The sequence below is a fragment of the Myxine glutinosa genome, chromosome 11 (genome assembly GCF_964187855.1).
Source record: "Myxine glutinosa chromosome 11, kmMyxGlut1.1, whole genome shotgun sequence".
Lineage (NCBI taxonomy): Eukaryota > Metazoa > Chordata > Myxini > Myxiniformes > Myxinidae > Myxine > Myxine glutinosa.
The window spans coordinates 49,153,587-49,179,787 of record NC_136271.1 but is presented as its reverse complement, the minus strand read 5'-3'; the positions used below and the strand labels follow the sequence as shown (position 1 = coordinate 49,179,787).

The 26,201-nt window shown below is 46.8% G+C and overlaps 2 protein-coding genes across 4 annotated transcripts in view; both read left to right on the top strand.

The window, feature by feature from the left end:
• The window catches only part of LOC137413863 (ERO1-like protein beta), a 76,503-nt gene extending 64,172 nt beyond the window's left edge, over positions 1-12,331 (top strand). For all 3 annotated transcript variants that reach the window (XM_068099299.2, XM_068099300.2, XM_068099301.2), the window contains 3 exons: positions 8,072-8,205; positions 9,355-9,416; positions 11,917-12,331. In XM_068099299.2, the coding sequence (XP_067955400.1) occupies positions 8,072-8,205; positions 9,355-9,415 (195 nt within the window). In that variant the 3' untranslated portion in view covers position 9,416; positions 11,917-12,331. The remainder of the gene's footprint in view (positions 1-8,071; positions 8,206-9,354; positions 9,417-11,916) is intronic.
• A 7,208-nt stretch (positions 12,332-19,539) lies between these two features.
• LOC137418629 (guanine nucleotide-binding protein G(I)/G(S)/G(O) subunit gamma-2) overlaps positions 19,540-26,201 on the top strand; it is a 131,675-nt gene continuing 125,013 nt past the window's right edge. The window contains exon 1 of the mRNA XM_068104720.2: positions 19,540-19,676. The gene's annotated coding sequence lies outside the window, so the exon portion shown is untranslated. The remainder of the gene's footprint in view (positions 19,677-26,201) is intronic.

Here is a 26,201-nt window from a genome sequence, read left to right as displayed (position 1 = left end):
CACTTCCATTCACACTGCATCATCTACTCTGTCTACTCCCTTCTAAAACTCGCGCTCCTCCGTCTTCCCTTACACTCAGCGCTCCCACGTCATTATCATCCACTCTAATCTACCTGCGTCCCCTCTACAGGTATCCTTGTCACTAACTAATCTTAACGTTACCTAATGTCATCTTCGCTAGATCCCTACACAATATCCTAACCCACCCGGGCTAGTTTTCACTGCCATACACCCCATAATCTATAGCGCATTTGCCCCATTCATGGGAAGGGTGGCAGGGATGCCACCCTTACCCACAGGGCCCATCGCTCATCAATCCCCCAGTCCTCTGGCACGAATAAGCCCCCCTTATTCAGAGGCACTGGGTCCCGCCTCGGCATCTAAAGCCGAGGCAATCCACGGGGGCGCCTGCTCGCCGGTGTAAGGCCTTATCCGGTCGGCGTGGACGATCCGAGGGAGGGCTCGTGGCCCCATTTTGATTTTTACTACCACGTCACAGACTTGCGACAGGACGACCCCCGGGCCTTGCCAGGGAGAGGTGAGTTTCGGGCACCTACCCTTCCTCCTCCGGGGATTGAAGAACCAAATCTTCATCCCCGGAGTGTACTGACTCCCCTGGCTCCGGTGGTCGTACCTGCGCTTCATCTTCTCCCCCGCCAGATGGAGTTGGCGGCGGGCGAAGGCATGGACTAGCTCCATGCCTTCCTCTAGGTGACGGGCGTACCCCTCCCTCGGCGGGTTAACCACTGTGTCTGGCACGGGACCGCATAGCAAGTCGGCGGGAGCCCGTAACTCCCGCCCATACATAAGCAACGCTGGACTGCATGCGGTGGCCCCGTGCTGGCTGGTTCGGTAGGCCATGAGCAAATAAGGGAGATGTTCGTCCCAGTCATCCTGACGGGTGGCGGTGAACAGTGCCAGTTGTTGGATTAAAGTTCGGTTGAATCTTTCCACCATCCCGTCAGATTGAGGTCTTAAAGGCGTTGTTCTTGTTTTCCGAATTGACAGGAGACTGCACACATCTTTTAGCAATTTGCTCTCAAAATTTCGTCCCTGGTCGGTGTGCAACTCCTGTGGAATCCCATGCCGGCACACAAATCCTTCCACGAAGGCCTGCGCTACCACCCCTGCTTCTTGGTTGGGGAGGGCGTAGGCCTCCGGCCACTTGGTGAAGTAGTCCATCACAACGAGGATGTACTTGTTACCTAGGCGGGTGCGGGGTAGTGGCCCTAGGATATCCATGGCCACCCGCTCTAGGGGGGCCCCCACCTGGTGTAATTGAAGGGGGGCCCTCATCCTCCGTGCTGGTCCCTTTTTGGCAGTACAGGCGTTGCATCTCCGACACCAGTCCTGTATGTCGCGCCCCATATTCACCCAATAAAACCTCCGGCGTACCTGCGATGTCGTCTTTGTCCTGCCCAAATGGCCACCGGGGCGGGTACCATGCACCTGTTGCAATATATCGGTCTTAAATTTATTTGGGACTACCACCAGCCAGGAAGTTTTATCAGAGGGAACCTCCACCCACTTGCGATACAAGATGTTATCCTTCAATTCCAGGGTTTTCCACTGAGCCCAATATGCCTTGGTCTGTGTCCCGAGGGGGGTGACCTCTTCCCCATTAGGTCTTTGCCCCAATCTCACCCATTCGTGCACCGGCCCCAGTACGGGGTCCTCCCGCTGGGCCGCGCTCCAAGCCAAAGTTCCGAATTCCTCATCTGCGGTTAGTGGCAAAATTGGCCCTCTCACCCGGGTTGCACGGACAACGAGGGTCGGGTCTGAATCGCCCAATTGTTCCCTCTCCTCGTGTCTCGCACAAAATTTGCAGTTTTCCCCCAGACAAGGACGCCGAGAGAGTGCGTCCGCATTACCATGGGCCTTCCCGGCCCTATGGGCCACATCAAAATCGTACTGCTGCAACTTTTCCAACCACCTTGCAATTTGGCCCTCCGGTTCCTTGAACCGAAGGAGCCATTGCAAGGAGGAATGGTCAGTTCTAACCAAAAATTTCTGCCCGTACAAGTACGGGTGGAAATGGTTCATGGCAGCCAGCATAGCCAATAACTCTTTGCGAGTGACACAATAATTTCGCTCAGGCCTACTTAAGGCCCGACTATAGTAACCAATCACTCTCTCCACGCCCTCCTGTGTCTGAGACAAAACTGCGCCCAATCCTTCCTGGCTCGCATCCGTGTCCAGGGTAAATGCCCCGTTGCTAGTGGGGTAAGCTAGAAGGGATGCGGATGTTAGACACCCCTTCAATTTTTGGAAGGCCTCGTGGCACTCCCTTGTCCAATTAAATCTCGTCCCCTTCTCCGTAAGGCGGTGAAGGGGCCGAGCCAACTCCGCAAATTTCGCCACGAAGCGCCGGTAGTAGGAGCAGAGTCCCAAAAATCCCCGCACCTCTTTGATGGTACGTGGTGCGGGCCACTCCTCTACCGCTTTAATTTTGTCTGGGTCTGTTTTTACCCCCTCGCAACCGATGACGTGGCCTAAATAGGCCACCTCCTTGGCAAACAAGGTGCACTTACTGGGGCTCAGTTTCAACCCTGCCTGTCTGAGGCACCTAAACACCTGGTCCAAATTAGCTACTGCCTGGGGGAACGTTTTGGCATGTACTAGGACGTCATCCAGGTACACCAGGCATGATTGCCATGGCATGCCGCCTAGTACATGTTCCATCAATCTTTCAAAGGTGGCGGGGGCGTTACACAAACCAAACGGCATCACAGTAAACTGATACAGTCCCTTACCTGTGGAAAATGCCGTTTTCTCCTTCCCTGCCCTATCCATCTCCACCTGCCAATACCCACTCTTGAGGTCCAAAGTTGAGAACCAATTTGAGCCCGCAACGGCATCGAGGGTGTCATCAATCCTTGGCAGGGGATATGAGTCCTTGAGTGTCACGTTGTTTAGCTGGCGATAGTCCACACAGAACCGCGTGGTCCCATCCTTCTTTTTGACCAGCACAACAGGTGACATCCAAGGACTTCCCGAGGGCTCGATCATGCCTGCGTCGAGCATTTTTTCAACCTGCTCGTCAGCTTCCGCCCTCTTGCTCCAAGGGAGCCGTCGGGCGGCCTGACGAATAGGCCGGGCCTCACCGGTGTGGATCTGATGTTTCACCAGGCCCGTACGTCCAATATCCTCGGTGGACAGGGAGAAGAGGTCCAAATGGGACCCAACCAGTTTGTGTAAGGCCTCCCTCTGGGTACCTCCCAACTCTACGCTACTACGATTTACCATCTCGCAAATGGGATCGGGCCAATTCCTACTTCTTATTGAAGGCTCCCCCCGGGGCTGGCTCGGCTGGACGTTCTCGCCCCTCACTGTCGCGACTTCCTCAACTGGGGTGCAGCCAGCTACCCTCGTGCCCCTTACTATAGTGCGTGGTTCTGTACTTATATTTATTACTCGGACGGCCACTACCGGTCCGTCCGTTTTTAGAAGGGTGCGGCCCACGATTAAACCCGGTATGGACTGTGCTGCCACCGGTTCGACCAGGCCGCAGGACTCCTGCCATGTTGGGCGAGCTGCCCATTGGGCCGGCACTATCGCCTCGGCCCTTGGAGGGATGGTCACGGCCTCGGAAGCCTCCAGCTCCGCTCTCTCGGCCGTGCTCACTCCCTCTAACAGCAGCTCTTCTACTCCCACCTGCAGGATCCCCCGGCACACGTCGATTTTACAACCGCTGGCAGTCAACAAATCCAACCCTATTAAACATGGGTCGCACACCTCCGCCACCCAAACATCTATCTCCCTCCTTACCGACCCTAACTTGAGGGTCATAGAACCACGCCCTATGATCGGGGCCGTTACCCCGGTAGCAAGTTGCAAACTATAATTTTGCAGGCGCTGGATCTTATCCCAGCCACCTGCGCTCGAATCAAGGACCACAGGGCTGATGATCGTGGCGCTAGCTCCTGTGTCCACTACGGCGTCTACCCCCACGCCGGCAATTTTGCATCTGATTGTCAGGCTACCGGTTCCAATTTGGCCACAATAAATGACCTGTCGCGTCAATGAGGGCTCTCCTCCATCCTCTTCTGCCGAACACCGCCCTACGTGCCCGACACCTTCTAGTTTCCCGGGGTCTGGCGGGGGGGTGTCTGGGGTCGGCTAACCCGCTCCCCCCTGGGCGGAGTTGAGGACCTCAACCGCCGGGGATCATCCCGGCGCGTGGCTCGACAGTGCCGCGCCAGGTGACCCAGACGGTTGCAAGTATAGCACCTCACCTGATAAGGTGCTTGTCTCCGGAATTCCAAATCCCCCCCCCCCGAAGGTCCGAATTGGATTACCCGCTCGTGGTCCACCGCGGGCCACCTCCGGGGCCGCCTGCCATGGTCCAGGTCCCACCAGGCGCTGGTCCACCAGCCTCCGGACCATGCCCGCCAGGTCAGGACTCACGTCGGGGGCGGGCCCCCTAAGGGGTCCGCCCTCCATCGGGGGTCCCACCTGGCGGACCACCATTGCGTGACGCTCGCTCCCCCGGGCCAGGGGCCTCGCTGCTTCCCAACGGGCTGCAGCGTCAGCCGCCTGGCTCAGAGTCTGCGGGCGCCACATGGCGAGCTGTTGCCGGAGCTCAATATCCGGGAGGGCCTGGATAAAATGGTCCAGCGCCAGGCTTTCCCGGGAATCCGCTGCCATGTTAGCATGTGCGATCCCCACTGCGCGGCGAATGTCGTGGGCAAGTTCCCCGATGGCTTCCTGGGGCTTGCGTTTTCGCAGCGCGAGCTGAGCTTTAACAAGCTCGCTCTGCTGTTCAATGCCGAATCGATTAATTAGGGCGTCGCGGAGGGCTGGCAGGGTGAGAGCACCCGGTGGTAATGCCGTCAGCACCTCCGCCGCCGCGCCGCGCAATGCGGCCACCAGGTGTACTCCACCTTCGTCCTCACCCCAACCGTTGCCCTTACACACACAGTCAAACTGCGCCAGGTACGCGCGTAGATCACTCTTGCCGTCATACGGCGCGAGTGGGACCTTGTGGGACCACCTCGTATGCGAGTCGTTGCCCGCCTGCCGGACCCCGTGCGTCGCCCCTTGCGGGGTCAGCGCGGGGCCGAACTGGCCGGGCCCCCACAGTACATTACCCCCAAGGGGCTCCCATGCCTCCCCTGTCCCTCTAAAAACTACCCCTGTTGGTGTCGATGCATGGGGCACACTTCCGCACCCCGCTACCCATTCCATACCACCACAACCTTGCTCACTCACACCTCGCACCTCTCCCATCACCGGACCCTCTCGCTCGCACTCTCGTTCCATACCCTCCGGACCAGCCATACACCTCACTCTTGGCCTCTCACGAACATCCGGGTCCATCTCGACCCCCAAGCTTATTAAATCACCTGGCGCATCATACGCACGACCATATTGGTCACCACTTACACCGGGTCCTCTTTCTCTTCGCTTCTCCTCCATCACCTGCGAATCCCTCATCCGGTTAATGAGCACATCATCACGATCCGAACACAGACTTTGGACCAATTCTTTTACTTCCTCCTTTATCTCTTTCTTATCCTCTCTCCGTCGCTTCTTAATTTCGCTCACCCCTTCTTCCACTTCTTCTAATTTCTGCTTCACCTCCATCTCCTCGTGCGCCCCCTTAAGTTCTTCCTCTAACTCCACCTTATTTTTTTCTATGTGCTCCCGCACCTCCCGCTCTTTAACCTCCATCACCTCTACCACCTTGTTCATTTTCCTCGTCAGGTCCTCATGTACCGTCTGACACTCTTTTTTAATTACCCCTACGTCCTTTTTCATCTCCTTCTGTGTCGATTTTAAACCCTCTATTACCGCTGTGTTCTTCTTTACCTGGTCCCCCAACTCCTTTTGTCCCACTGTCGGTTGTTCTACTCCCAGCGTCAACTCCTCTATACCACCTTGCAATTTTACAGTCCCCTTTCTCACCTCCTTCTCCATGCGCTCCTTACAGTGCCTCACCTCCTCGCGCACTCCTCCGACCTCCTCACTCACACCTCTTCTGATCTCCTCTCCCATCACTTGCATCTCCTGCCCAGATGCCACCCTCATCTGCTCCATTTCCTCCCTGTGAGCATCCAATTTAGTTTCTACCCCCATTCTGACCCCTCTATCTGCTGCCCCATTTTTTTAACTTCCCTTTCCGCTTGGTCCCTCATGTCCCTCAATTTGCCTTCCATACTGTTTTCTAACCCCTCTAACCCCTTTTTCATCCCTTCCATTTGATTCTCTTGAGCGGCCATTCTGTTTTCTACCCCCATTAACCCATGTTTCACCCCTTCTATTTGATTCTCTTGAGCGGCCATTCTGTTTTCTACCCCCATTAACCCATGTTTCACCCCTTCTATCCCATTGTCTAACCCCTCACCGGTACCCCTCGCTTCGTCCCTCATTACCCCCATTTGGCCCTCCAATCGCTCACCCAATCACTCAATTTGGCTCCCCATACTCATCTGTACAGCTGCCTGTAGCTGCGCAATGAGGGCTTGCATGTCAATCGGCTGCATGTTAAAGCTCGTTGATACAGCGGGCTCGGCTACCGCGCGCTCGTGCGAGGCGCCTTTTTGCGCGCCTGAAACCTCGTGCGCGAGGACGCCATTTTGCGAACCTGCCGCCCTCACTGCTTCGCTCTCCTCATGTCCCTCAATTTGGTCCTGGATCGACCCTGCCTCACTCTCCTCTACCGGAACCCAGCCGTCTTGATCTCCCATAGCGCGACTTTCAAAATTCGGGTTTTTTGTAAAACAAAATCAAATTTCGGTGTCTTTATAATTTTGACCAAATTTTTTTCCTACATGTTTTTTTTAAAATTTGGTTCGGGCCTCGAATCTCACTCCTCGACACCAATTGTTACGGTAATAACACAATTGGTGTCCAAAATTTGGGCTAAATAAATTTAGTCCCAGGTTCGAATCCCACTCCTGACACCAATTGTTACGGACGCGGTTTGGATGTTATTTTTGACCGAGCGGTTGGTATGACCGCGACCGAACAGTTATTCCCCGACTAGACCCCGATTCCACCCAGACGTTGACCAAATCGCGCTATGCTAAATCAATGATGGAAAGGACACAACGACTGGGATAGATGAAACGACGCAAGGGTACAGTTCTCAAGACCTCCGGAGGAGGGTATAATTACAGTGGTGGAGAAAAGGGGGTAGATTACACGGTAGTGAGGTAAAGACACAGAAGAGATAGGCACTTAAATTACAGTCTTATCTTAGCCCAGACAGACCACAGACAAACGGAACAAGGCTGACTTACACAGGGATTGATGGCAGGAAGGGACAGGTAGTCGATAGCACAAGGTGCACCTTGGCTCGGGGACAGGATAAAGCACGGTCCAGTCCAGAGATGCGGGGAGGCCTCACAGCGCTCGGAGGGTACGTCTTGCTTGCTCCAATCTGACGTCACCTCCCTCTTCCTGCGCATGCTCAGCGGGGAGTGACACGCCCTCGGCTGGTTGGCTCCGCCCCCCTGGGGCCGGTCCGCCGCTTCCATTGGGTGCGGGGGTTACCGGGCTCCGCCCTTGACGAGGAGCTGACAGGGAGCCCCTATTTGGTAACCCCGTCGAGCACATGTTCGATGGCGGCTCGCTGGGAAGGCCTCATGCCCTCCCAACACCCCCTACCAACCAAGCCGGAGTGAGGACGCGCACTCCCTGTGCACGCCGCCGCCGTTGCTGTTGTTGTTGTTGTTGCTGAACCGTGAGGAAGAGCTGCGGGGAGGTATTGGGAGGTCCTAAACTTCCTAACGGTGCCATACAATCACATTCTGGTGCAACGAAGGGTCAGAATTAATGGAAACGAGTCCTTAACTGACATAGACTAAGAATAACTAGCAAGATGTCCTATAGTTGTCTTACATGAGATGCGGTGAACCTGGGCACGACATTTAATGGGGGAAATAGGGGGAGGTCGGGTCTACAGAGTGTTGTTTACAGAAAATGGGACTAGGGAATGGGGGATTGGGGATAGTTGGGAAGTATTGAGGAAATAGGGGAATATTTACAAGCGGATATGGATGGATGCAAATCCCATATCCGCAACATTATTATTACTGTTACCCATGCTCTGTGTATTGTGTTGCAGACACAAGGCTTGGGCACTGCTCTGAAGATCTTGTTTTCAGAACGGGAAATTCTTTCTTTGCCTGTGCGTGGTTCCTCACAATATTTCCAACTCACCCGTCAGGAAATCGTTGCCCTTATCAATGCCTTCGGCAGGTAATATCGCCTTTCACCCTCTTCACACTGCCCCTCCCTAGCATGTATAGCATATGCAGCATTGTATAACCAGTTTTTTCAGGTGTATGGCTCGCACCCAAACCCACAAGCGATGAAAGACTGGAACCGTAAATGCCGGAAGTTCATAATCCCACGGATAGCTGGCTTGAGAGTCAATTTGGACGTTGTGACACGGCTGTGTCTTGTGCATACCTAAATGCAAGGGATTGGCTTAATTCCCCTCCAGGTGTTTCCAATTAACCAGATCAGTGGAAAATGTGGTGGAAACCAGACATGCATGCATAAATTTCGAAATTAATAATTTAATTGCACACATAAATTGCATCTACGAGACAGATGGTATCGAAATACCAAACATAAAAATAATACGATATAATAAACACAATTATTAATACACAGTACTTGGTACAATAAACCTGATCCTGACGGAGGGCCCACACAGTCATTCACACTGAACTGGGCGAGATAATTAAAGGGGGTTTAGTTTTCATCCCCATGATGAACACAGCGGGTTCTTTCGTGCTGGAGTTGGCAAAGTTCACAACTCGAGTGTGGTGTAGTTCAGCGAATGGGCGAGAGAGTGAGAAGTAGGTCAGCTGCCCCACCTTTTTTGGACTGCCCTCCCACCCAGTCCTCAAGGTGTTGTTGCCAGTGTCTCGCAGACGAGCCGATGAACTGCCATGCTCGCGCATGGAGACCGTGTCAGCCAATCGACGCCAAGCGACGCAGGCCAATGGCACTGACCTTGAAAATGGAAACAAAAATGGAGTTGAATATTTGACACGGAGTTCGGTGAGGTTAAGGGTCTATATCGTAACTTATTGGTGCCATTATTTTAGGTCTTATGGCTATGCGGTTCGATGATCTAGTTCTCGTATTGAAGGATCTTCTAGTTTGCACCACACTTTATTCCATGGCTAAAGGAGGACATGGGAACTGCCGTAACCTTGCTTTAACTTTAGTGACCGCACTGGCTTGGTGTCTACAACAACAAACAACATGCATTTTAAGGCCATGTTCCCTGCTAGAGCGGGGGTTAGCCTCTGTCATCATTTATTGCTGTCTGTCATCAGGTGTCTGTCATCATTTATTGCTCTGAAATTGATGTTGATGCAATTTTGTCTGCAGGCTTTCTACAAGTATCCGGGAACTGCAGAACTTCAAAGACATCCTGGAGAAAACCAGCTGAGGTCATCAATTATTGCGATCTACGTTTAATTTATTTTAAAAGGCCATGGCAGATAACACCACCCCACCCCACGCCACCTCCTTTCCATTGAATGTCGATGTTGCCTCGCTTATCTCTGTACTCGATGCACCACTTTGCTTTCAAATTGTCAGCAAGGCCATACCTTGGACATTATTGTGAGCAATGCTTTGTCTCACCCCCTCTGCCCACCACCTCCCTCCGGTTTGGTTTGAAACTTGCTTTGGAAAAATTTTCCACACTCTCGTATCGTGTTCCATTATGAGTGCGTTTACACACACTTTAACCACTTTTTAACTGTTACATTGTACGTCAGCATTTTAAAAGACTGAATCATTCACAATTTGATCAGACAGCAAATATACAACAACAACAGGCATTTTAAGGCCATTTTCCCTGCAAGAGCGGGGGTTAGCCTTGCGGTCCCCATGACAATCTTCTCCATTTTGCCATATTTTCTGCATCTCTCCTGGTTAACCCCCTTGCCCGCATTTCTTCTTCCACCATCTTTAGCCAAGTCTTTCTCGGTCTTCCCCGTCCTCTACTTCCTTCTACATTCATTTCCATCACTCTTCTCAAACCAGTCACTTTCATCCTTCCTCAACACATGACCAAACCATCCCAACCTGTTCCTCTTCACAACATCAATCACAGGCTCTATTCCCATCATCATTCACAATTCATCATTTGTCTTCCTCTCTCTCAACGATACTCCGCACGTCCACCGAACCATTCGCATTTCCACCCTTTCCAGCCTTCGTTGCTGCTGTACTTTCATTACCCATGTCTCGCTCCCATAAATCATAACACTTCTCACACATGCAGCATACCCCTTTCCCTTCAGCTTCAACGACACTCCCCTCCTCGTCAGCATGCCACTCAGTTCCCGAAACTTCTTCCATGCACATCTCACTCAAGCAACCGTTGCCGAGTCTGATCCACCTTCTCCATTCAGCATGTCTCCGAGGTAGCAAAATGTTTTCGCACCTTCCAGCTTCACGCCGTCTCCAAGATCCAACTCAACATTTCCTCCATCTGCAGCTCCCTCTGTGCACACCTTACATTTGAATGTAGCTGCCACACTGGTTAATGACCCTCTCAGACCACTACATTTTTGATGAACCCACTCAGTGCACATTGTACATTGAATGGAGTTCACTCCGACACCCTTCCTGCACACAGCACACGGCCACTTCCAAGTTCTTTCCACCTCACCACATGCTTTACCACTTGCCATCACCTTCGTTTTTCCGATATTCACCTTCAGACCTTTTGTCTCCATACATTCCTTCCACTTGTTCATCTTTTCCTTCAGTCCATCCATACTTTCTGCAATCAACACCAGATCATCTGCATACAACTCCCATGATAAACCCTCCTTTACGTTCTGAGCCAGCACCTCCATCACAGCTACAAATAGTAGTGGACTTGGTACTGACCCCTGATGCACTCCCACCTTCACCTCAAACTCACCACTGTTCCCATCCTTCGTATCAGACAGCAAATATGTCAAGAAATATTTATTATATGAAGACAAATTGATTTCCAATTTTCCTAAAACCAATTTTCATCCAATCGACCTGAAATTTCAATTTACCATTTGAGTTTTGTCATCAAATTTTCAACAAAGCTTTGTTATGATAATATGGAGAAGGGAAATTAATAATTTGGTGAAAAGGTCAAAGGTCAGCATCACATAAAATCATCAATTTTCATCCAATCGACCTGAAATTTAAAGAATTTGCATTTTGGGTCACTTGCATTTGTTGACCAATGAAAAGCTGCAAGGCGATTTTTTTTTTTTTTTTTTTTTTTTTTTTTTTATCAAAGATCAAGGCTGCATAAACCGTCGATTTTCATTTTGTATTTCTTTTAAACTGTTTTCGTCTTGTTGAGCATACGGAATAAGAAATCTGAATACAAGTGGACACGGCCGGGCTTTGCATTATCAGATGCTTTCTAATTTGATTTGAGTTGTTGCGTTTAGTCGTGCAAATGTTCTATAAAAATGTAACTTTGGCTCTGGGATTTAATCCTGGGATCAGTTACTTACAATGCTCGAAGTGAAATACTCAATGGATTGATTTGAATTTTGGACCAAGACAAGTTTGTAGAGGTCATTGTTACTATTGAGGGGGGGTATATCGTACTTACAAATGCACTCTCCCTGTAATTCTGTTTTGGTCTGTAATTAAAATTGAGCCGAAAACAAACAGTTCCCATGAAGACCAGACTAAGTGCTAAAGATATATATATATATATATATATATATATATATATAAAGAAGTTTTGAGAATGAAAAACAAAATATGGGTAATTGAAATGTTTTATGTTTTATGTATTATGTGGTTGAATGGGGGAAGGAAGTTTGAAAATAAAAAATTGGTGGATTATTTTTTGCCAATTAGCAGACCACAGATTATTGTGGATGTGGCAATGGTGATACAATGTAAATACAGTGTGCTCGTACAAAATGTTTGCAGGTGATGGATGGAAGGCAGAGATGGGTGTGAGCTTTCGTGCTCTTCCGCCAATACTCTTTTGACCATTTAAGATGAACAGCAACCCCTGTTATGAAAGGTTGTGCAATTCCAAGATTATACAGTTTGTTCGATATTCCATGGATCCTTTATGTATTTTTTTTTTCTCTGTATCGCTCACTTGTATTTGATTGTACAAGGATATAATATCATTTTCTGCATAACAATGTGTAAAACGCCTTTCCAGTTTACGGTAGCTACACTGTCAAGCCACACGATTGCTCAACGATCACGTGATCTCTCGTTGTGGTCACCAAATCTGCCTCAAGCTTCAGCTTGCTTTGTGTTCCGACTTTGCTGTTTCATTCTGCTATATGAACTTGTACAAATGGTTATTAAATAAATGAGCTAAGTTTTACACGTTGTCTTTCCATTGCTATTTAAATTGTCTTTTGTTAAGGTGGCAGGAGAATGTGAGCTGTGCAATGCCAAGATCAAGATTCCTCAAGGATTATGTGTCTATATTGGAATGAATGCTATTGTTTCCATTGTTGCTCAAACTGGATGGTGGTATCTGGCGGCCTCTTTTGTCTGACATGGCAACCTCACCTGACACCATTGAGGTCACCTGCAGCAAATTTTCTTCAGAAGTTTGAAATAATAATAATAATGTCGAGTTTACTGCTACCCACCACGACTGTTAACCAGTCAGATGTAAGACTGTAAAACGCCGAAGGAGTCGTTTCGTGGATAGGGGAATCCCTGAGTATGCTGGGTGGTTGCCTACTCTGCTTTTTATTTATTTATTATATTAAACAAAGTGTCTAAGCATACTTTGTCTGAACCCCCAAGGATTTGCCAATGGATCTCTTGAGGAATGACAATAATTTATTAAAACACAACGCAACAAACGGACAAGCCCTCATGAAACAGACTTTGACATTAATTAATAAATACACACTTAACCATGCAGAGAAACAAAGTAAGGCCCCATTACCATTTGCCAAATCACCAGGTGTTTTGTTTATGTTTGATTTTGCAAGTATATTGGTCGGTTGCATTTGTGGTTCTGTCTGTTTGTTACTTGCCGGAATAGATTCCGGCAAGTATGTTGGTTGGTTGGTTTGTCTGTCTCTGTCTTTGTGCGCAGTACTACGTCTACATCGTTGCACATAGCATCACCATACTTTACCCACGTATTTGTCTTGCACTGGAATAGACTGTGCCCAATTTTAACTCTATAGGCCCAAGGTCAAGCTCAAGGTCATCCAAAACTTGAAATCAGGGGGGTTGAGTTTTCATTTAAAATATATTTCAAACCACTATAACTCAAAGTACAAGATATATGCATACACTTACTTTTGCTGACATATAGGAAGTCACATACAACATTTCATTTGGCTCAATGACCTTTGACCTTGAGTGACCTTGAAAGGTCAAACTCAAGGTCAATAAAAAAGTACATTCCGGCAAGTCCTTGGTCTCTGACCAATTTCTAGTTTGTCTGTCACCGGCCTGCAGGTCACAATTCTAAACCGATCGTCACAAAACTTCACTAAGTTGTATAGGTCGTCCCAATTGAGAAGCCTATTGATTTTGAGGTCAAAGGTCATCTGGAGGTCAAATTTCTAAAATCGCCATTTTAAATCCGATTGACTTGAAAATTGAATAGCATTTGTATATTGTCACTAAATTGGAAAATAAACTATTTTTGAGGTCAAAGGTCACCTCAAGGTCAAACTTCTAAAATCATGTTTCATCTGAAAAATCGTCACTTTTTATCCTGTTGACCCGAGCTTTGATCAAGATCGTCAATTTTAATCTTGTTGAAATGGACAATTTGCTGTATTAATGGCAACCTTGGGGGGGGGGGGGGGGGGGGGGGGTGGATTTTGCAAGTACTGTGTCATGCGTTGCATGTTTATTTAGTTTTTTAGAGCTGTGGCATCCTGGATGGTGGAACGGAGCTGCTGGCAGACTGCATTTTCTCCTTCCACGTCAAGGCGTGTTGCTGTTGTGGCTGACGGCCATCTCCAGAGGGAGTGGGACAGTACCAGAAGAGCGGAGGAAAAACCTCTCACGAATAATTTGGTAGCCTCAGGAACCCTAGCTGTCCATCTTTCTTTCTTTCCTTTTTTTTTCTTTTTCTTTTTTTTGTATACAAGATTGAGGCTCGTGAAAGAGCTAACAATCAATTAATCACATAAAACACAAAATAAGGGGAGCGGTAGACAAGATGGGGAGGGAGGGGGAAGAACACAAACACAACATTTGAGAGCAGGGACATCGAGAGATCTGTGGGAGGGAGAGGGCTTGGGGGGAGGTGGGAGAGTGTTACGTGCTCCTCCCCAACCCCCTGGTCACGGTGTACCTCTGAGCCCTGAGAGGAGTCACGGCAGAAAAATGTGTTATTCTGTATGTCAAAGATCAATGGTGAAGCCACACCAATTGTTACCAACAAACAAATATTGTATTAAGATCACACAAGAACAACAGTACAACAATAATAGTAATCAAAAGTACAATCAATATATATCCTATGATTGTACCATCAGATTCGTACAATATAACTCACTGTGCTCCAAGTGAGCGAAAAGAAGAAGATTCCCAATGTCTCTATTCCTGCATCAAGCCAAAGTCGTATTCCGGCATCAAGCTAAAGTCGATCCCGGCTTCAAGCCAAAGTCGATCCGCTCCAGCGATCGTCAGAATGATGTCTAATCGAGACCAGAATCCCGTTCGGATGACAGTCACAGTCACGTGGCCAAAGCTGCACCAAGACGACGGAAATCCAAAGGCGCCTGGGAAATCACACCCTCGGGTATGGACGTTTCACGGCTCACAGTCGGCGAACCTCAGATTTACCTTCAAAATCCGTGTTGCACACACACACACCAGATAAACGTCTGACTGCGGTGAGAATGGCTGAAGCGAAGCAAAGAGACCTTGCTCGACGCACAAAGTGCGTGAGTCAAAATGGCCGACGGCCCGTACTCGAGACAACGGCACGACGAGGATTCTCTTCGGAATCAATCGCAAAACCTGACACGCAGGTGAATCTGTCACAGCGATAACAACTCTGTCGCAGGAATCCCTCTCCTGGGAAACCCGAAGTTCATGCGTGACTTGCTCGCCAACGTTCGCTCCAGACCGCAAAGCAACTATGCTTCTTGTCCGACTTCACTCGCTCCGCCTTCTTTTCTCCTCTCTTCTTCCTCTTCGTCATCGTCCGGTTCCTGATCCGGTTTCTTTTCACACTAACTTTTTCACCTTTTGAAAACAGTTCATAAACAATAAACCTTTTGCAAACAATAATTGTACATGGAATCAAAAATGTTTACAGTGGATGAAAACCACAACAACGGAAGTGACGAATCCGTAACAAAGAGGTATAAAACATATGGACATTGCAAGGACTTCCAGGAAAGAAGTTGGAATTTCAAAAAAGTGTACCTGGGGTGAATTAGCAGGGGTAGAAAAGATCAAGGTTTTGGATGGGGGAGGATAAGAGATGGTGGTGAACAGCTGTTTTAAACTGGAGGGAGGAGTGGGATTGAAGGGAGTGGGGGAGTTTGTTCCAGAGGCGGGAGAAAGGGGGAATGAAGGAGTGAAGGTGAGCAGAGAGCCTAGATTTTGGCAGTTTAACCATAAGGGGGTTGCTAGCAGATCTTGTGCAACCTGTAGGAATATTTGGGGGGCAGAGCACAGAGAGAGCTGGGGGAGCAAGGCCGGAGAGGAGTCGGTAGAAGACAGAAAGACCACCTACCTGCCTGCAGTGAGTGAGTGAAAGGTCCTCGGAGTTAGCTTCATCGTGGGAAATTCCAATGATTCTGAAAATTTTTATTGCCTCCCTTCACTTCACACACTCACACAGCCCCCCATGACTTTGGGCAGGGCCAGAGTCATCCAACGCCAGAGGGAAATACAACCAATGTCCAGGTGCCATGACTCGCCGCAATCCCTCACGTGCGTCTCATGAGATTGAGAGTCCACGAATCGCGTGGGGAAACCTTGAGGCCATCATGCCTGAGAAGAAAGGCGTTGCACCGTTTTAGACACTGCTAGCCCAGACGGACTTGCTCGGCTCAGACAAGAGGGACATAAATCAAGATGTCCTTAGCCTAAGCACTAAATTGGATAAATCCTGCCACCCCTACTTCCATGCAGGTTATGCATTGGACAACTTCTGTTTGAACATAGATTAAGACAGGAAATGATGCTGAACTCCACATGAGCCCATTACCATTATGAGCATCAAGGACCTTGCTTCTGACTATTATCCTCCCCTTGAACATACCTTGACTTTGAGTAATGGCCACAGCAATTGTAGGTGTGCATCAGCACAGCTGTTTGTGCTTGTCAGAAGTCGCTCGACTTCCTATGTAGTGCACTCCATAGGTTTAATACAACAAAATCCTCAAAATAAATCAACCAAGATGCAAACTTGGTATCCTATAAAGTACCTACCAGTCGTCTGGAGGATTTCACATCCAATAACATGAAGCTCTTGGACAGCATAGCTAAGTTATAAAACTGACCGACGCAAAATAGACCGATTTGTAATCGTATTATTCTTTTCAGACAACCGAACACAAAAATTGTTTAAGTTAAGGACTTTGTTTAAACACGAATTGACTGCCTTTTATAGTTGGAAGGTCCATGACTCCTGGAATTTTTCACAACTTGAAAGGATTCCATGAAAATTAAGCAAAATTGTATTGGAGGGGAAACGAGGTGCCAATCACACCTAAATAGGTGTTGGGTAGGTATATATTGCGTACAGTCCAACAGTGGGGACAACAGACCTAGTTTTAAACCTGACCGTCTCCAGTTTAGACCTTTCACACTCCTTAGACCCCTTCAGCTCTTCTTTTTAGACCTATCATTTGCAATCGAGGACCTTTCCTTTCATTTTAATAAATATGTACACTCCATGCCATCTACAGACTTGGCATTTAATATGGAATATTTTTTTTTTCTTGACTTGTCTTTACTTTCTTAACTCAGTATATCAATCTGGTGAGTTTCTTTTACACTTTGGTGATTTATTTGTTAAAAGAACCATGTCACTGATTGTCGCAGCAAGAAGTCAACAACAGGATTATATCACAGGTGGCGTGGCAAAATGTACGGACAGGTGCATTTGATGATTGGCTTCACAGTCGGGTATACAAGGGTTGTTGCGTTCTGTATTAGTGGAAAACAACTGCTGCACGTCTCCAAAAGTTATTGCCGCTTCCTCTGGAGATGGTCCGTCAACTCGACAATGCTGTTTGTCATGGAGTGGTGGCTTTACGAAATTACGGCATGAAACAGCATGCTATTGCTCGGCAGTATGGCATCACTCAAGGTCAGGTGTCAAAGATCCTGAAACGAAATGCTCAGAGGGGTGTCCCTACTCCAATACCGAGGCTAGGACGTCCCCGCAGAACCACAAAGAGGGATGATCGCCAGCTGCACCGGTTAGTCCGCAATGGCCGTACCAGTCAGCTAATCGGCTTAGGGCTGAGTGGCAGCAACTGACAAATGTGCCTGTATCCAGAAGGCTAGTCAACCAACGACTGGCTCAAGCAGGCTATTGTGCCAGGCGTCCCCTGAGAAAGCCACGCCTGACCAGACAACACCGCCAGCGCCGATTGCAGTGGGCCAGAGAGCACCGTCAATGGCAGCCAGGACACTGGAATCACGTGATCTTCAATGACGAGTCTAAATTTCTGGTCTATCGTCAAGATGGCCGCGTCCGAGTGCACAGACAAGTGCATGAAGCCTACAACAAAGATTGTATCGTGCCAAGAGTCCAAGCTGGAGGTGGTGGGGTGACCGTTTGGGCTGCTTTTCATGCAGGGGGCAAAACTGACCTGGTTGTTCTGAATGGAAACCTGAACCAGTTCAAGTACAGGGCCATTCTGGAAGAAACATTGCTTCCATTTGCTCGTGCAGCCTTTCGAGGAAACTTTGTCTTCCAAGATGACAATGCACGGCCTCATCGTGCTCGCATGATCCAACACTTTCTTGCTGACCGTGGTGTAGAGCATATGGAGTGGCCTGCCATGTCCCCAGATATGAATCCGATAGAGAACTTGTGGGCAGAATTAACGCGGAGTGTTAACCTCCCCACTGCCAAATCGACAACTTGGACCAGCAGCCGACGTCTGTGCGTGAATTGCAGCAGACTATTGTCACTGCATGGCAAGCGATTCCTGTCCAAACCTTGACAAATCTCATGAACAGCATGCCTCAACGTGTACGTGCTCTCCTGAATGCTCGTGGGGGTTACACGAAGTACTGAACTGTAATTTTACTGTCCGTAATCCCAGTCGTAATTTAACTTTTGTTTTTGTTAAAAAAATTTTTGGCTAATGTGCAAAATAAAGAGATACTTCTGGAAAACGTACAGAAGTTTAACACAGTACTGTCCATGAATTGAGTTCGATATCAGTTTACATCACTTTCAAGGATCAATTTATTTGTTTCGAAATGTCAAATGTGGTTTTTGTTTCTTTTAAAGGTCACATTAACAAAATCTAGAATAATTTCAACATAATTCCAATGAACTTTTGGTTCTAAGACATCTTGAAAAGTAAGTTCACCCCCACAAAAAAAATATTCCATATTAAATGCCAAGTCTGTATATACAGTATATAAAACCTAAAAACATGGGTGGTGAAGCGTTGGTTGACTCACTTGAGCATGTCTATTAATAAGGTACTGTTTGAACACGAGTTTGACTGTGACTACGTCTGTTAATAATGTACCTTAGGTCCATTAGACTTTTAAGACCCTTTATACACCTTAGTCCATTTTCAGTTGTTTAGACCCTTTTTGACTCTTCAATTCAGAGTGAGTAGTTTACCTACTTTACTGGATTATGCATATCATGGCGGAGTGGCATCCCGTCCAGGATTGTACTCCTTGGTAACCCTATGTGGCTCACGGTGTGAAAGGAATGGTTGCTGTACTGTGCATGCGTGTAATACACTTTTGGTAAAACAAACTCACTACAAACTATAGCTACATGCGTCTGAGGCCAAAAAGTTAGAGGAGGATTTCTAAATCAGAATTTTGTGCTGATCATGAAAACTGATTTCTTAGTTGACGCAGCTGCTGACGTTTTGGTGAAAACGCCAATGTGCCAAAGATTCGTTTTTCATTTTAAATATTCGCCAAAGAGGAATAAAACGTTTTATTTGGACAAACATTCCTTTACATGTAATCCTCACGGTTTTCATTTAAGTATTTTATTCATATATTTGCTCCATCGTTCATCCCAGCTAACACAAAACATTTTGACATTTGAAAAAGGTTCGTCAAACTTTATGAAAAAATTTTTTTTGAATGTGCAAACTAAAAATCGCGAAAGCATTATGAGCAAACTTTGCATGCTAACAGCTTTTGAAAACATTTCCACGTTTGTGATGTTAATACCAAAATATTTTTCAATTTTTGGAGAAACCGTATCCCACCACATTCACCATTCTACTGTTTGCATGAAGGCAATGTTACTATGCAGCTTGGCTCCACTCGTTCTTTAGGCTCCGCCTCGTTCTTTAGGCTCCGCCTCGTCCCCTTCGCTCCGCCTCGTCCACTCATTCGACTCCTCCCTGATTTTTCTCACCGCCGGTTCCCCCTCCCCTCATCCCCCCACGCCCAGCTAGCATCTGGATGCACATGGCGCATGAATACGCGAGCTAGAACCACCGAGCGCATTGCTTCCTGTGACCCAGGGCTCCACGACCAAAGGTCTAGCTCGGTCCAGCCTCCAGGTTGGTCGATCCATCCATCCATCCCTCGATCTTACTGGCCATCGCGTCCGCCGTGTATTCGTGTCCCATTCTCCATTCCATAATTCCTCCGTTGTAATTCCAATAGTCGTATTGTTATTTTCCATCTCAAAGCATCCTCTATAATATCCATTCCTCTCATCTGTTCACTCTATCGACTCATTCTAATCCTTAATATCCGTTTTGTTTTTTCATCCATTTAATATCCATCCTTGTTTTATTTTGTTGGCTCGTTTGCATCCATTCGGTTCATCTACCGCCATTCATGTTTCCAACCGTGAGTCATTCACTTCGAAATCATTGTGGTGTGTACATTGGGCAATTGAGACGCATTAACACAACGTGTCCATCCCTCTTGTTAATATGTCGTCCTCTTCTTCTCCGTATCCCTCGGCATTCATCAGGTCCACACTACCGAGCCTCCCCGCGCCCCTCCATTCTTCTCATCTCCCAACTTATCCCCACCTCCATTATTGATCCCCCTCCTTCCCTACTTATCCCCTTCTCAATTATTCATTAATGGCGTTGCACAGCGGGACTCTCCCAGGGTGCCTGCAAAGCCGGCGAGGTCGCCCACGGAAGCTACTCCCGGCCTTCGATCGCTTTTCTCTGCCTCCAAGCGTGAATCTCCGCCTCCAAGCGTGAATCTCTGCCTCCAAGCGTAAATCTCCGCCTCCAAGTGCGAATCTCCGCCTCCAAGCATGAATCTCCGCCTCCAAGCATGAATCTCCGCCTCCAAGCATGAATCTCCGCCTCCAAGCGCGAATCTCCGCCTCCAAGCATGAATCTCCGCCTCCAAGCGCGAATCTCCGCCTCCAAGCGCGAATCTCCGCCTCCAAGCGTGAATCTCCGCCTCCAATCGTTAAAAAAAACAATTCCGGCAGAACATCCACTGGAAAATTGTAAATTTGAATCATTGAATGACCTGTTCTTTCGAACAATAGTACAAGCAAGTCCTTAGAGCGGCTAATACTGTAACGTATTGGTATGAACACCATCCCAGAACTACTAATAAATTGCTGATTATTGCCTGTTTGCGTTTAACAGTAGGCCTCGAACCAGGGTGCATTTTGTAAAAAAATTCCAGGGGGAGGATAAAATTGACAGACATCATGGCAAGCCTTACTACATCTGTGGTACATAATCTAACCCTAACCAAACTGGGTGATTACGAGCTTTAAAACACAGAATAAATTACAGGCCAATTAATTTACACCATTGGTGTCCTAATGCATGTAACCCTTATTCACATGTGTTTGTTGTGCATAAGGGTGTGCAAAAATTGCAGTGTTTTAGGACATGTGACTACTAATTGTCATGTGACACCTGAACGGTAGATCCAATTTGAACGTATGTGGTATCAAAATGTGCGCAACACCCTCGGGGAAAAAATGTCACGAGAGGAGAATTTGAAATTCCAAGCGGTTGCAAAAAAAGTTTGGGTGGGCCTCCCAGCCCCCTCACCCCCAGTGTGGTTAGGGTTAAACAGTTTAGATTAATCAATAAGTATGATAAGATAATAAGATAATTATATAATGAAACAATTTGTAAAAAATATTTTGGAATCACATGTTTGCCAAATCTGCTGTCATGCATAATGCATTTATTTTGTTATTTTTCCTATTACAACTTACAAGTAAAACATTGCAATAGCGACATGAAGCTGAAAAGTAACATGACAATTAAAATATATCGCTAATACATTTATCACACTGAAAAAAAGTAATGAAAAAATAATTTTGTAACTATGTAAGCTCTACATATTATACAGATTCAAAAGTTATTACCGCTTAAATCAAAGTTTGATATTTTTCTTGATACGAGTAAAACCTAGATAAAAAACAATTGATAAACTTGCCATTTTGCCGAAAGGCTGGATCATTCTAACAGAACAGTTTGGTTTGGTAGGAGACAGTTTCCTCTTTCCTCATCTTTACTGTAGGGTTGTCCTCAGCGGGGTGGTGCCCCTCTTTAATCCACAATTTTGCACATTTCTCAGCTTCAGATATCACATTTTTCCATTTCAGATATATGGCACAAGACAGGAAATACCACAGGCTGCACCCAGCAAGATGCAGTGAGTTACAATCAACGACACACCTTGTCAGGGACAGTCTCAGGCTGCCTGGGTACGCAGCTGACATGAGCGGGGAGAGTGGGCGTAGCTTATTGGATTGGGGTGAGACTGCCAGCTGTGCTGCAAAAGCCTGTTCTGTGGGGGAACCCCGACAATGCGCTCGCACAGACTCCATGTCTCTAAGCACAGAGCCGGACATGCCTTTTATACTCTTGACCCCCCACCACAATCCATGACACACTTAAGCCTTCTCCGCTCGGAATTATTGGTGTTTTACTCAGTCCGTGGGTGGGGCTGCCCTCCCTCCTCACCCCCCGCCACTCAGCGCTTTTGTGGCGCTCCACTGTCTTGACAGCCTTCCCGCCTAACCTCATACCCCCAGCCTGCTGGACACTTTAAAATAACATTTAAGACAGATTACAGAGGTTGAGAACATTAAAAAGGGTATGAATGAAAAGTGGTTTTAGACACACACACACACACACACACACACACACACACACACACACACACAGCCGCCGAGAGGTGGGAGGAGGGGAGGGGGGTGACCACCCCGAGGCCCGGACCTAATAGGGGCCCGTAATTATTCGTTCAATTTTTTTTGTTTCATATAATGATTGTTTGTGATGATGAAACACTGTGCACAGCTTTATTTTGTGTCTCCCTCCAAGTCACTCAGGGCATTCCCCTGCATACTATTGCCATGGGCAGTAACACCCTCCCTCGTGAAAGAAACTACTGTGGGAACAACTTACATTATGATAATTGCGGTGATGACGGAATGACGTAAATTAACACAGGAATGTTGTCCAAACCCCATCCGGATGAAATGAGTTAATAAACTAATCCGTTCAGTCTATACCATAAGAGAGCAATGTGTGTATATGTATGTTTGTGTGTGTGTGTATGTGTGTGTGTATGTGTGTGTGTGTGTGTGTGTGTGTGTGTGTGTATAATATTAAATATAAATTATTTTTATTGGGTGTAGGTAGGGGAGTGTTTCAGGCACCAATAAAATAAATAGAAAAAAAACAAACAAATTGATTTCCCTTAACCATGGCATGTGTTTGGTCTGACGAAAATACGGAAACCTCCTATAGGTTGATTTGAAAAATTAAAAATTTTTTTATTGAAGGGGGCCTGACACTTGGTATTGCCCCACGGCCCATTCTGGCTCTCAGTGGCCCTGCACACACACACACACACACACACACACACACACACACACACACACACACACACTGGGGGCTGATAGATGACATCTTTCTATGTATAAAGGTTTGCATATTCTCTATCACAATTAATTATCACACTTATTCTAATACATACAATATGGGAAATAACTATCACTATACTTCGTGTTATGGATTCGGCCCTAATTATTGTTGGTATTATTCTTATTGTTGGTTCTCAGTAAGGGTTATTGTGGTTAAAAGGTTTAAAAGTGCTCCTGGTAAAATGTGGCCGGAAATCGGATGGTGACCCGGAAGGCAAAAAGGGAGCGAGGAAGAAGAGCGCGTAAGGCGGCAAAAAAAACGAGGCGTTTGGGAACAGTTCCACAGTCCACACCCAGCTTGGTCGAGCGTCCATGGAGAGGGAACTTTGAGTCCTGGAAAGGAATCTCGTGCGATCGTTGATACCGCTGGTGTCGTGGAAAAGCCTGTGAAGCTAGGTACAGGTGGGAGATTCCGGAGAATCTTCGCCTAGCGGCTGCGACCCGAGGAAGAAGATACCGCCATTTCGGGGACCTCACGCGTCGTTCGCGGACCCTTGATTAGTCGCGTCCGCTGGTTCAGCCCTCCGGTGGTTTGCCGAGGATGTGGGTGCGCGACAGCGGCCTTTGAAGAATACGGTGCGGTTCGCGACTGCACGGTGTAGGTGCACGTTTGGATAGCGTCTTTTGGGATTCCTCTTTCCACCGCCAATTGGGGTTGGCTGGGACCACGTGACGGTCCCCGCCTTACCCTCTTACCCTCATCTCCGTTCCCGCCTCATCGCCATCGCCTCTACGCCGGGAGCACCGTTGTGTGCTAGAGACATTGAGAAGGGCTCTGCTTCAGTCCCTGGGGGTGCCGTGAGTCTGAGCTGGGGTACCATCTTAAGATTGGATTGCAGGGGTGATTGCCCCCATTGTTGTAGGGTGCTTTTTGGTGTGCTTTTAATATAATATTTGTTCATAACCCTTGGGGTGGTTTCATTATTGATTTGATTGTTTCATTTGATGGTTTCATTGAGAGTTTCATTATTGATTAATTTCAACAAAGGATAACATATTTTTCTGCCGGGGACCCTCTCGGGGTTCGGAGGTTTACCAAGACCAGGGGATAGGGGAGGACCCCGTAACATTTGCTAAGTTACCCCTACAAAACATTGCCATAACATTATCAACAAGAAAGAGCAATCAGAGATTGCAGACAATCACCAGGATGTGTTTTAGTGGTTTTAGGGCTTTTGTGTTAAAACAAATATGGCGGCCGAACCACGTGACCGATGACGTCATCTTTTTTTCTCCACCAGTTTATCCTTAGATGACGCTCACGAAATTTCATCTTGATCGGTTGAAGTTTTCTCCTTGTTGAATTATGACATCATAATGGAGGCACCTATGACATCATTAACATATATTATTCCCCATGGAGAGTTCTTTACAATGAGTCATTTCCCAATTTTTTCTATTCAGCGCTTTCGGAGATATAAAAGGTGCAAAATTTTTGGGTTTTTCCAAGATGGCGTCCATACCACGTGACCTATGACGTCATAATTATCATTAAAATTTATACAGGAGGATATGCACCCATGGTGAAAATTTCCTGTCAATCGGACCAACGGTTGCAGAGAAAATCATATTGATTCTGTGCGGACAAACAGACAAACGGACTCAAATAGCGTATTTTAGGTAGTAGGTCAAACTGACTACCCTCACTGGCTTGCCAGTGGGGTGGGTAACTGTGACACCCTGCAGAACTAAAAACGATACCTGTTAAAGGGCAGATGAGCTCCTTTAGGGAGCCAACGGCCATCCAGTAAGGAGATGGTGTCTCCCAAAAAACACCCATCGGGTTGGACCGGTCTTTTCGGTAGTAGGTTGTAGGTTATAGACAGCAACCGCCCAGGGTCGTACTACCGTTCTGATTTAGGAGCATTAAAGTGGTGCCCGGAATCATCTTACACTCTCCGTGTCAGGATTGTTGGTCTTACCTTCTGTCTCACTCAAACAATATCTACCGGGCTAGCTTCAATCTCTCTTCCTCGCAAACAAAGATCATACACTTTTCATCATACACTTTTCATCATACACTTGTCATCATACACTTGTCATCACACACTTTTCATCATACACTTTTCATCATACACTTTTCATCATACACTTTTCATCATACACTTGTCATCATACACTTGTCATCACACACTTTTCATCATACACTTTTAATCATACACTTTTCATCATACACTTTTCATCATCATCATCATCATCATTCACTTTTCTTCATACACTTTTCATCATACACTTGTCATCATACAGTTTTCATCGTTCACTTTTCATCATACACTTGTCATCATACACTTGTCATCATACACTTTGACAAGAGGACACTTTGACAGTCATACACTTTGACACTTTGACACTTTTAACACTTTGACACTTTAACACTTTTTGACACTTTGACACTTTGAACCTTTGAAAGTCATACACTTTGACAAGAGGGTACTTGTCATCATACACTTGTCATCATACACTTGTCATCATACACTTGTCATCATACACTTTTCATCATACACTTTTCATCATCATCATCATCATCATCATCATCATCATCATCATCATACACTTTTCATCATCATCATCATCATCATCATCATCATCATCATTCACTTTTCATCATACACTTGTCATCATACACTTTTCATCATCATCATCATCATCATTCACTTTTCATCATCATCATCATCATACACTTTTCATCATCATCATCATACACTTTTCGTCAACATCATCATCATCATTCACTTTTCATCATCATCATCATACACTTTTCATCATCATCATCATACACTTTTCATCATCATCATCATCATCATTCACTTTTCATCATCATCATCATACACTTTTCATCATCATCATCATACACTTTTCGTCATCATCATCATCATCATTCACTTTTCATCATCATCATCATACACTTTTCATCATTCACTTTTCTTCATACACTTTTCATCATTCACTTTTCTTCATACACTTTTCTTCTCTTTTATTTCAGGCCTGGCCTCGATGAGGGTTAAATAGTGCGTGTGTGGTGCCTTCAACATAAAAAAAAACATTGCAATAACCTCTTCTCTGGCGAGGGTAATAAGAAATCTATACCATAATAGAACATCGTCCCTCAAATAGTATCCTCAAACACCTTCCTGCTGAAATTAAATGTCCTGAA